The sequence below is a fragment of the Perognathus longimembris genome, chromosome 1 (genome assembly GCF_023159225.1).
Source record: "Perognathus longimembris pacificus isolate PPM17 chromosome 1, ASM2315922v1, whole genome shotgun sequence".
NCBI classification, from domain to species: domain Eukaryota; kingdom Metazoa; phylum Chordata; class Mammalia; order Rodentia; family Heteromyidae; genus Perognathus; species Perognathus longimembris.
The window spans coordinates 103,568,906-103,581,956 of NC_063161.1; the positions used below are offsets into that span (position 1 = coordinate 103,568,906).

The 13,051-nt window shown below is 46.7% G+C and overlaps 1 protein-coding gene across 1 annotated transcript; it reads left to right on the forward strand.

Annotated features, from left to right (window-relative positions):
- Positions 1-3,773: 3,773 nt before the first annotated feature.
- LOC125352486 (NUT family member 2G-like) lies at positions 3,774-8,442 on the forward strand. Its single transcript, XM_048347634.1, has 6 exons — positions 3,774-4,372; positions 5,233-5,361; positions 6,023-6,162; positions 6,579-6,874; positions 7,302-7,415; positions 7,711-8,442. Exons 1-6 carry the CDS (start codon positions 3,774-3,776, stop codon positions 8,440-8,442), a joined length of 2,010 nt encoding a protein of 669 aa, XP_048203591.1.
- The last annotated feature ends 4,609 nt before the right edge of the window (positions 8,443-13,051 follow it).

Here is a 13,051-nt window from a genome sequence, read left to right on the forward strand (position 1 = left end):
GGAACCAGGAATCCCCTCCCTTGGGGGGAACCCTGTTTCATTGTAGCGAACCCCCACTCTACTTCACATACCTGTCCATTTTCTATCTGGACAGAAACTTACACTCTTGCCTTTGTTACTTGATATATATATATATACACATATATATACATATATACATATATATATATATATATGCCTCTTACTTGTTACTGCCAACCAGTCCACTATCTTTAACACTTCCTTCCTGCCCCCAGTCCAGTTATTCCTCCTTCCTTGTAATGGGCCACAATTGGGTTTTGTTAGGTCCTCTCCCTGAGGGCTCCATGCAGATGTCCCCACCTCATTAAGTCTCCACCCAGTTACCTGGGTAACCTGCAGACCTGGAGGCAGTTACCTCCCCTTTCCCTGAGGTCACCTCCTAATCCACCTGGGCCACACCCCTTGCCCCTGCCCTAGATAAAGCAGGGCTGGGTGGGGGTCTCTCTCTCTCTCTCTCTCTCTCTCTCTCTCTCTCCTGCCCTAGATAAAGCAGGGCTGGGTGGGGGTCTCTCTCTCTCTCTCTCTCTCTCTCTCTCCCCCCCCCTTCTCTCTCCCTTCTCTCGGGCCATGGATCATCTCGGCCACAGGCCAGCAGTTCGGATAAGGTCTCTCTCTCTCTCTCTCTCTCTCTCTCTCTCTCTCTCTCTCTCTCTCTCTCTCTCTCTCTCTCTCTCCTGCCCTAGATAAAGCAGGGCTGGGTGGGGGTCTCTCTCTCTCTCTCTCTCTCTCCCCCCCCCCCCCTTCTCTCTCCCTTCTCTCGGGCCATGGATCATCTCGGCCACAGGCCAGCAGTTCGGTAATAAACTTTCTCTCCTGCCTGAATACCGTGTGGTATTCTCTTTTACCGGCTACCTACTTTAAAAACCTAACAGGTTTATGTTCCAAATGGAACTTTTCTGGCTTGTGCCCAGGGTGTGTTCTCCCATGTCGTTCATGTTAACTGGTCCTGTGAACTTGTCAGCCTTTTGCCTGACCTTCTCAAAAGTCTCTTTTAACAAGATAACAACATCCCTCACCCAGGATGCCACCTGGGAACTTGCAGTTCAAGGCCATCCTCTTACTACACTGCTCTGGCCAGCACAGATCTGGACCCTGAAGACCCCAGCCCCAGTGACTCCTTGATGTGTCCAAGCTGCAGGAGGTAGCCAGAGGAGACCATGACACCCATTGGCCCTGATAACCATTCTCGTGGAAATGATGAGGACTTTTACCAACCAAACTGTCAAACAAATACTTCTTGGACAGTACCGGGCCAAATGACCAATCAGGGACCCCTGACTACTTTGCCCCTTTACAGCAGGAAGTAGCTCCAGAAGAAACAACCTCCACCCATACTCCCGGCCTGGTACCCCTCCTCTGTTAGCTCCTCCCACTAGCCCCCAGATCCACCCATACCTAATGAGCCACTCCTACTCACTACATAACTACTTCCCCTTTATCCCCAGAGAGAGAAGCTCCCACCTGGATAAGGTGCAGACGCCATGTAGCTCCCTCTCCCATGGGAACCCCACTAATAAACCTTATGAACCTTCTTCTCCTGTCTGTGATTATTTCTGCATGGTCCTCTGGGATGGCCTGGACCTATACTTTCACCTTTGACCTCTGATTTTAACTGATTAAGTGGTGTTTTAGCCTCTGGAATTACATGCTACAACTCCCACTATCCTGGGGGAGTAAAGATTAGAGATCAGTGAATGGAAGCCAGGATTTTCACAAAATGCACAGCAATTCCATGGACAGAGTATTTCTAATTTGCGGATAAGAAGGAAATGATAAACCCCACTCACCTTGACATTAGAGCAAGAGGAAGTTTTCTGCCCTCCTTTTCCATTGCTACATAGTCCAGATACTATAATGGATACTTCACAGTTTCTATCATCTCATCAGTGAGCATAATGTATGTATGTCTGTGTCTGTTAACAGACAATACATATACATTATATACATATAGGATATATATAAAATATGCCCATTGCATATACAAATAATGTATATATGCAAATACATAGGTACAATTACAAAACAGAGCTATAAAACAGAGCTTATGAAACAATTAAAATAGTTTGAGCAGATACCTGTGCAGAAGAAACAGTGGGGGATCTACAAAACTAATCAGGCTTATGGACAAGACATGAAGGAAGAAAACATCAGCAAAACCATAATACTCTGCAACAGTCAGGGAATATTAAAGTTGCTTAGGTACCTAGAAGTCATTTTGCCCCACTGCATTATTTAAAGGGAACAGAAGTTCTAGTCCACCTGCCAGAGCCCTTAATGGAATGTCTGTCAACTCCCTACCCAGCCCTACTGGATCCCTGCCCCTCCCCCACTGTAGAATGTCTTGACCCCACATTCTACTGCTATTTAAATTTAAACTTTCCCAGTTGTGGTTGGACCCTGAGAAGCAGCTGGAGCCGCGTTGCTCTCTCCATTCTTCACTTGACTTTTCTAAGTTTGAAGGCTGCCAGACAGCTGTGGGTGATGTCCAAACCTGTGGGGATGGCTTCAGATGGAGGTAAGCCTGAAGGCCAGGGCCTATGGCCTCTAACTCCCAGATATCCCTGAGATATCCCTGAAAGCTTCTTACAATTTAAATTTCCCCAACCCTCCTAGCTTGAGTTAACAGATTAAGCTGTAGTATAAAACCACAGCAACTGAAGTTTCCCAAGTTCATCTAGAGGAGTGGGGAAAAAATATAGCAATTTGAAGGAAGGTTCCTATAAGAGTCATCACAAGGACTCTAGGAATATGATCTCTTAGAAAAGGCTGTAGACTGTTCCACTGGCCACAGCCCAGAGCCCATGGTCACCTCCCATCCACAGAAGACTTCTATTCCAGTCCATGAAGCTGGTGACATTTACTGCAAAGGGACAGGACAGCCTGGCCACTTCAACTGACACAGAACTTGGGCTGCCCTCACTTATCAAGTATAATCCGTTTGACTCAAAGAGACTTTCAGATTTTCTGTCTTGTCTAGTGTCTGTGCTGTTCATTTCACTGTGGACATAAAGACTGACCCCATCTGCCTTGTCTGATATTTCAGGAAAGGGGAACTGATGTGGTTGCTGTCAAGTTTCACTTTGTAGATTCTAGGATTCTCTTTCTCAAGGGAGGACAGACAGCACCACTGCATGAGGAGGACATTCTGCTGTTACTCTTGTTATTAGAAGTACAACAGGGGTCCTGGTTAGAAGGTGCAGGATTTGGGCATCTCAATCTTTTTACCAGATGTTATATGAGGTCCTTTTGAACACACTGTACTTTAGATCATTGTTTCCAAATTTGTACCTAGATCTCTGTGACTCAATCCTTAGCACTGCTGGGAATGAAATAAAAAGGGTCACATATTTCTAACATGAACAGTGACTGTGAAATTGCCTGGAAAACTTTCCTAATTGCCATACCACTTGCCCTGATGTTTCGGTCCTCTGCAGCCATATCTAGCTGTGCAAGACAGGGCATCAGCCAACCCAATGGCTCTGTATTCCTCTCAACAGCATGACAGTCACATGGGGACATTTTCGTATCACACTATTTCACCACTTCAGGTGCTGACTTACTAACATTCCTTCCTTAGTTCTCAGTAATTCCAAGTACTAGAGAGCACATGTCCTGTGTCTCTTCCCTCTTCAATGAACCCTTGTTCTTTCTCCAGCAGCATGTCCATGAGCCTGAACCCTGGTGCTTCCGGAACTCCTTTGTCAGCCCTGCCCTTTCACATGACTTCCCCAGGCCCAGCACATGGGTCATTGATGAAGCAGCCTCCCCCTCCACCACCATCAGTGGCTGCAGCATTTCCTCCTCTGGGGAGCCCTCTGGTGCTGCCTGCTTTCCCCAGCACAACTCTGGAGTCAAAAGGAAGAAGTTGTAATTCCAGTGAGGCAGGCCCTTCCAGTGTCACTGTGGAAATGGGGACAGGGGGAAGGCCAGTAGAGCTCCTACACAATCAAAAAGCTATTCTCAGTCAGGCTCCTCTCATTCAGAGTGTCCCTACTGGGGCCTTGGGCCCAGTGGGCCCTGCTCCACTACCCTTGCTGGGTCCTGCCACCCAAGCTGCAGTGACTGTCCCCACCACTGCACAGAGGCAGGCTACCCAAGAAAGCTTGTGCATGGGCCTACCCCCTCTAGCCATACCACCAGATTTCCACCAGGCTCCCGTCATGCCTCAGGTTAGCCAGTGGGGACCCTGGCCACAGAGGCCCCGTGCAGCGGGCAGACTGCCCACATCCCAGGCCAAGCTTCCAACCCCCAGCGTCTATCAGAACTTTCGGCGCTGGCAGCAATTCAAGACCTTGATCTGGAAGAAACTTCCACAGACTCCTGATGTGGAAGCACTTGCCTGCTTCTTCATGTGAGTGCCTCCTCTGGGAACCAGGAGCTCCTGCTGAGCTGCTGCATGGGGATCCAACCATAAGGACCAGGACATCCTGAGGCTGAGGGCACCTGCGGGAAAACCACACATAGAAATAGGAGAGTTAAACGAGGGCAAGAAAAGTGCCTTATCTCTCTACAACATGGTTCCCCTGTGAGTGAGACCCATCTTAGTTTTCAAGAAGGATCAGCCTCATAGAGAGTACAAATTCCCACAGAGCACCTGGTGGGAAGGGAGCCACCATTTGGATTTAGGCTCAAGACCATTCTGTGCACGTGCCACTCCGCTCAGCCCATTATGCACATTTGTGGAACACTTAGCAGTGGAAAGCAGACCTTCCTTTCTCACAGTCCAGAGAATGGAATGCTCAGATTCTGGGACAGGCCAATTCAATGTCTGGAGATGGGTCTCTCCATGGCTGCCTTGTATGTGTCATCCAGGGATGAGGGGTAGCTTTGGTTGCTCTTCCTGTCTGTCAAGGGCAATGTCCTGTCCTTGGAATGAATGTCATCTCCATACCTGCACCTAAGCTAGGCTGACCCATAGACCAGTCTCCCAATAACATCACTGGGGGATTAAGGCTTCAACATGTTAATTTTGAACAACAACAACAAAACATCATTCCATCTATAATATACAATAACAGAAAGCACTCATGGGAACGTGGAGGGGGGGCCAGCAGTGCCCTTGCTACTGATTTCTGTGGTCAGTAAGAGTGACCTGGAAATAAGAGCCCACCCTGGAGCAGGACATGAGGCCAGCAGGGGTCATGTCCTGGGCTGTGGCAACTGGGAATGGAGGGTCACTTGTGGACTATGACTGATCCTGATGAATTGCAGCCCAGTGCTTCGGTCCCTGGCCCGGCTCAAGCCTACCATGTCCCTGGATGAGGGCCTGTGGAGAGGCCTGCAGGAATGGGAAGGCATCAGCAATTACGAACGCATGAGCTACCACGTGATGGCAGCCAAGTGAGTGTGGAACCCGGGACCCTGGACTTTGGCTTTGTGTGGAGGAGGACAGAAACTGCACACCTGGGTGTAGCAGCGGGGCTTATCACTTACACTGTCAGCAAGGGACACTGTTCTGACTAGGGATTGGTACTGTCTACCAGATATACCAGCTGTACTCTAGTGGGGTCCTCACAAACTCCTGCTTGTATGGTGTCTGGTTCAACCCTGCCAGGAGGCTGGCTGACAGATCAGGAAGAGAAATCGGCCAACAAGAGGTTGAAAAAGAAAGAAAAATAGTCCTCCAGAAGTCAGTATCTAATGACTTTGTGGGGACCATCTTTGCTCTAGAAACTCCAAGTTTTAACTTCATGTCTTTGTTCTCTCCATCAATCACAATCCTTATCAGCTTCTGATGGTTAGGAACAAGGTTAGCTCCTGTGGTTAGGAGTAAAGCCACAATAGGCCTAGATGCGCTACTGAAGATCCTTCCTGGGTCACTTGATGCAAGTCTAGGGATATGTACAATCTCCCTGAACTTTGTTCTTTTAATTTTTTTCTGCTATTATATACAGAGGGGTTCTGTAATGTGAGGTAAAGAGTACCTCAGAGTACTCCTGCTGGGAACTGGCACTGGGGCTCATCTCCCTCTCAGTTCACTCTGTGCCTCTCCATTTCCTAGGTTCATGGAATTTGAGGCTACAGAGGAGATGGAGAATTCAAAGTTGCAGGAGATGATGCATTTTCAGGGCCAGCCTCCTGCAGTCCCATTGAAGCCAGATTCTCCAAGGCCATCATCCCTTGACATTCTCTTGCAGCCAGGTAGAGTCTGTCAATGTTCCACTGGAGTCCATGGCATAAGGTGGACAAAGGGGTTCTGGAAGGATTTACCCACACCCAGGGCTCTTCTTGAGATGTAGGAGTTGCTCTTACAATTGAAGTGAACAAGTATTGAATTTATTATTATTAGGTCTATGTAGCTCCTCTCTCCACTATCCTAGGAACCTGGATAACACCTGCTCACAATCAGGGATTGAATGGGGAGAGCAACAGAGGGTCAGTGTCTGAATTTGGTCCCACATGGCTGTCCTATATGTTCCACATTTTGCAGTGTCACTTCTTGCTCCAGTGTCTATGATGGCCTTGGTCTAGCACAGTTCTATCAAACTACTCCTCAGCCACCTTAGGAGGAAGTTTGTTTACCCATCCATTCATTGTCTTGGTTTCCTCTCTCTTAGATAGCAATTACAGCAAGACCAGCCTCAAGACTCAGCGGGCCCAGCCATCAGCACCCAGAGTTCAGAGGCCACCAGAGACAAACACATCCGAGGAGATCCCACCTGAAGCCGTGGAGGAGTACATGGCCATCATGGACTGGCTGGAGGGCCTTCCAGAACTCTCCACTCACAAGTCTCAGGGAACATCCAAAGAGGCGGGAATGGAGCAACAGCAGAATGCCGATGACATCTGCTCAGACCCAGAGCTCCTGAGCCTCATTGACCAGCTCTGCTCTCAGGAGGATTTCATATCAAATGTGGGCTCCATCTCCAGCTCTGCTGTCTGCTAGTTTCCCTGGCCCTTGGAATTCAGCGTGCTTTCTTGTCTGCTCAGCAATGTGTGTGTGTGTGTGTGTGTGTGTGTGTGTGTGTGTGTGTGTGTCTGTCTGTCTGTGTGTCTGTCTGTCCTGTCTGTCTGTCTGTGTGTGAGAGAGAGAGAGAGGGAAAGAGAGAGAGAGAGAGGGGGAAGGAGAGAGAAAGAGAGAATATTCAATTTCTGTGCTTGTGGATCAGGCTGGGCATGTCCTTCCTTCTTTTTTTCTCTATAAAATGATGAAGTGAATTTTTTTAAAGTTCATTTTATTTTCAAAATGATGTGAGGTCATTCCCTCTTGTCTTCTCAGTCCTCTTGGCACAGATTGCTCCTTTCTACACACACTGACACGCTGTTCCTTTGGTTCCCAGGTGGAGGCCATCATTCATCCCACATTCCTGGAAGGATTGCTTTCCTCCAAACCACAGCTGGATCTCGTGGCCCTAATTGAGGAGCTGGAACAGGAAGGACTCACCCCTGACCAGGTAAACACAGGAAGGACTTTAGGCAGGTAGATCAGGAGCAGGAAGAAAGGCAGCAAAACCCTAAGGGAAGGAGCCTAGCCTTGGGCTTCTGGGAAGTCATAGCTCTTGAGGTTATTCCTCAAGGTAGATGTGGATGTGGACAAGAAAGAAGAGGACAGGAGAGCCAGGGAGAAGCTGAGCATGCAGAGCTGGAAAGAGATTCAGCTAGGAGATTGCAAGCACAATTGTGTGTCTCTGCAACAAAGAGAGGAAACACCTCCAGTTCTTCCCTCTACTTTGGGCCTCTGTCTTCCAGGTGGATGCAAAGCCAGTAACTATTAATTTCCTCCAACAGATAGTGGAGAAACATCTTGGGGCACCTCGAGTAGCTAGAAATGACCAGAGCCATCAACACGGAGTCAGTGTAGATACCAGCACTCTACAAATCATTTCCAATGATGATCAGAGCCATGGTGGCACCAGTACAGAGCAGCTGATGTCTGATGCTGCTGTTCTCCTCCAGGGGGGTCAGGGGTCTCCTTCAGTGGGAGCCACCCTGCCCACTGCTTCTCCTCATGGACATGGATCCCATCCCCAGCATCTGGGTTCTGGAGATGCAGTGAATCCCATGGGAAAGCCTCCCACTGGGACTCCCTGCAAGCTAGCAGGGAACAGGAGGGTGGACAAGGAAGGTATCCCCAGCCTGACTTCCTTGCTGGGCTCTGAGTACAGTCTCCTACCCTGGGGAATATCACAGAGCCCCAAATCCTCCACCATTTTCCTCTGCTCTGGACACCAAGCCCTCAGGCCTTCGTTGCCCAAGAGAAGATGCCAAAGCGTGGGTCCTCCTCCACTTGCCAAGTCCAAGAAAAGGGCTCTCATTGGAGCCTCATGCATCCTGGTAAAGCAATCCCACCCAGGGCCTTGCCTTGAGGGGTCTGCAAAGCAGGACTTGGCTTTAGGGCTGATTCAGCCCTCACTGCCTCGGAAGAGAAAGGGTGAAGCATTGGAAGGTCAGAAGAAGAGAAGAAAGAAGAAAAAGCATTGAAGCCAGTTGGGGCCTGAGTGAGATGTCTCATGGATTGCATTCTGAACATGAAGCAAAAGGTGTTCCTCACTCAGTGCCAATCAAGGGTCCTCAGGGTAGCAGAGGAACGAGGAGGGCAGTGGGAATACCGGAGATGAGGGGAGGGTATAGTGAGACTGGATTGGGAGAGTTTTACGTGGGGGGGGGGCTTTGTAATTGTGCAGGGTAAATAAAGATAATTTAGTTGGAATCTGTCCTCTGAACAATTGAGCTAGCACCTGGGCTGTCCACAAAATGAGGAGGTGAGCAGGGAAATATCTAAGGTTTTTAGAATCTGGGGTGCACACACACGTGCAGATTGGTCCACTGCTCCTAGAAACCGACAGACTGGATCTTGCTGTGATCTTGTACATAACCTTCTCACAAGGCCTCACCCTCCTTAACAGATCCTTTGTGTTTATCATCCCTTGACCGAAGAACATCTAGTAGTGAGTGAGTTTTGTGCTTTCAGCCTCCCTGCCCCTTTCTAGTTCTCTGAAATTGTATCTGGAGATGGCCTTCATTTTACTGAGCTTCTCCCACTGCCCTAAACAGGCCCATCACTTGTGTAAACAGCATCCATCTAGCCAGGGTCTTCCCCAGTGAGTGGCCCTAGGAGAAGACAGTGTTGGCCCAAGGGGAAGTAGCTGCATCTTCCTGGAGGATGTTCAGTTGACAGGCTCGGTAAGGACTCTCCCCCACCCCACCCCCCCACTCATGCAATTGCCATGTTCTCTGGCAGCACCAGGAGAAATCTCTTTGGGATGCCTTTTGGTGGTTGTCCTTTCATTTTACTCAGAGTAGCTGGACATTCTCCTTGTCTATGGAGTCTGGGATGGATTGCTGAGAGTCCCCAGTATGGGGAAACTTGGCAATGATTTCTTAACCTGGACAAGTAGCTGCAAATTGCCTTAACCTTCAAGAGTCTTGCCATCATTGGCCATTACTAGGCACAGGTTCCACAAGTCCAAGAGCAACGCAGGAAATGTGTCAGGGTTCATTCTCAGGGCTGACAGCAGGCGTTGCTTAAAAATACCATCACACTTCTGTGTGGTCCTTGAGCAGATTTTGGGTCAAAGTAAGAATATGTAGTCTTTTCACAGTGTTTGCCTAGGCCATTATGGCTGCTTTTACAGACAAAACCGACTCCTTACTTAGATCTGAAGATGAATAAGTGGATGACTAGAACAAGATGAAATATTGACTTCTCTATTTTGCTATTTTGTGGCCTTAAACTTTGCTGTAAAGATACCTGCCAGAAATCATGGCCAATAATAGTAAATCAGTGTTTTGCCATAATAGCAGGACAGCATAAACAATCAGGCCAAGGGAAGGAGGAAGAAACCAAATGGCAGGGCTGCCTGCAGGGTTAAGATGATGGAGATCCCATATGGGCCATACTGAGGGGCTTTGTCTTTATGATATAAATCCCATCAAGGGAGAAAGCAACATGTAAGCCAACATAAACAGCTCTTAGGAATTGTTCTCAGGGTCTGCTTATGCCTTGGGAGCTTGAGTCCTCTGATTTTACCTCTCTGGCCCATTCTGGAGGGAACTGACCACTGCTCATAGCATGTAGGAAAGACTATTCAGTCTCTGCTACTAAGAATTCAGTGGTGTTTTGTACCCTCCACTAGCTCAGCACTAGGTTGTCTGAAGGGCAGAAGACACATTACCCAGCAGTAACACCTATGGAATAAGGATGAGCCAGATATCACTTCTGGTGGAACCATTGTCCTCCAGAAATTTACATGGTGTGAGCAAGACACAGGATCAAGGGTCCACCCTCACAGTACAGCCTTAAATCACCATGTGCCCAGTAACCTCCTTCTAGCACTCAATCCATAGATCACTCACCCACAGGGATCTATGCATATGCATCATCCCATTGCTCTTGTCTACATGTTTCTAGATGTGCATGCCACAGCCCCTCTCACATGACTTACAACTCATACTCACCCCACCAAATACACAGAACACAAATCAAACCCATCTCCTACATCTTCTATCCATGTACACATACTGTCCTACACTCAAAGTACACATCCTCTACACACATCAATTCCACAACTGTGAGTAGATCACATAATCATCACACTATGAAATTACCATTCTGGTTTATATGAGCTCAAGCATTCAAATGTCTGAGCACACACAGTACACCAAAAGATTAAAACATACAGAGAGAAAGTGGGTATAGGAGGAAAGGGAGGGAAGGAGAGAGCGAAACACTATGATAACTACCGATTACTGAGGATCCATACCTGGAGAGGTACACATCCTCAAATACACAGTCCTATTGAACTCGGAGAATTTTCAATCATGCAAACTTGCTACCTCCCAGAAGCCTGGTTGTACACAAAGATTCCTTCCTGTCCAAGTATAAAACACATGTACCCCCAAAAACCCCAATTTGAATCATAATATTTCATGTTCATTACAAAACATATATTCCCAGAGTAGAGGTATGGCTCAAAGAGTACAGCACTTGACCAGTATGCTCAAGTACCACGTTCAAACAGCCAAAACAAATAAACAAGTTGAAATAAAAAAAACTCCCAACTACCTTCAAATAAAAACTTAGCCTTATTCTGACAAAAGGTCACACCTCCTTCTAGTATCCAGAATGGATCTTCAGTTTCCAAAAATACATGAAGGGGTTTGTATCAAACTAATACACTTCTTAATCTAAAACACAATTCTCCACTCCCAAATTAAACTGTATATGTATAGGTTTCTTCCAAATTTACTGTAATGCATCACAAATCTAAAATGTGTGGAGAAAAACTACTGTTAAGAAGTCAAAAAAATGGGTTGGGAATGTGGCTCAGTGGTAGAGTGCTTGCCTAGCATGCACGAAGCCCTGTGTTCAATTCCTCAGCACCACATAAACAGAAAAAGCCAGAAGTGGCTCTGTGGCTCAAGTGGTAGAGTGCTGGTGAGCAAAAGAAGCTTAGGGATAGTACCCAAGCCCTGAGTTCAAACTCTGTGACTGGCCAAAAAAATAATTAAAAAAAAGCCCCAAGCGCTAGGGTAATACTGTCAGAAAAGCACTCTCCCTGACTTAGGTAACAGTGACTCCTCTATATGATTTTTAAATTAAAAAGCAATAATAACCATATGCATATAGAAAGTCAGAAACACTGATTACAAATACCTAACCCCAAATGCAAATTTATAAGTATTACATTTCACATTCTATGAATACATTCAAGCTTCATGATACAAACATCATAGTGAGTTCTTTTATTCAAAATCTTTGCAAATGTGGGCTGGGAATATGGTCTAGTGGCAAGAGTGCTTGCCTCCTACACATAAAGCTCTCGGTTCAATTCCCCAGCACCACATATATGGAAAACGGCCAGAAGGGGCGCTGTGGTTCAGGTGAGAGAGTGCTAGCCTAGAGCGGGAAGAAACCAGGGAGGGTGCTCAGGCCCTGAGTCCAAGGCCCAGGACTGGCCCAAAACAAACAAACAAACAAACAAACAAACAAAACACCAAAATATTTGCACATATCACTCCCACATGCGAATGCACAAGTTACATTCTCACTCTCAATTTACAGCATAATCCCAAAATATGTCATATAATTTTCCAACCAAGGTTTCAAAACACACAAGAAAAACCATGACTTCATTAGCCACTAAGTTGGAAATGAACTTTACAACTTAGGGGGAAAGGGAGTGGGGCAGGGAAAGTGGGAGAGAACAAGGGAGGAGGTAATAGTGTCCAAAACCAAATGTACTCAACTTACTTATGTAACTGTAACCCCCTTGTTTATCACCTTTGAAATAAATAAGAAAAAAAAGAACCTTGACCTATGTCCTCTGAATTTTCAGTCCCCAGGAAGCCAAGAATATCACATTTTTATGGTAATTACACTGTAATTTATATTGTCTCCAAAATCAAAATATGCCTTCACATGATCAGAGATGCTCAATGACTTCCTCATATGATAAAAACAAAGACACATATGAATATACAATACATTTCACTTAATATATGAGGTACATACAATGAAACAGACAATCCTCCTTTCTGTAAATTCTTTTATTCAAATAACACACACACATGATTTTTGTTTGCACCAGACTACTGCACCCATAGGAAGTCAGTATGATATAACAATACCAGTCTGAATAAAACCCTATTATTAAATTCTGCAAAGGCATTGACAGGACTGATGAATATAGTCAAAATATGGACGCTGACATCCGTTTTGTTAACTTCCATAACAAGGTCTGCTGGAACTCCCATTGCTTTGCAATGGCCTGAGCTACTTTTCAGCTGGACTGGAAAGTGGCTTTCAAACACAGAAGACATGGGGCTGGGGATATGGCCTAGTGGCAAGAGTGCTTGCCTCGTATACATGAGGCCCTGGGTTCGATTCCCCAGCACCACATATACAGCAAATGGCCAGAAGTGGCGCTGTGGCTCAAGTGGCAGAGCGCTAGCCTTGAGCAAAAAGAAGCCAGGGACAGTGCTCAGGCCCTGAGTCCAAGCCTCAGGACTGGCCAAAAAAAAAAAAAAAAAAAAACACAGAAGACGTTTCCCTCAAGCTTTTGCATTCCCGAGGGTCTAAGGGACACTG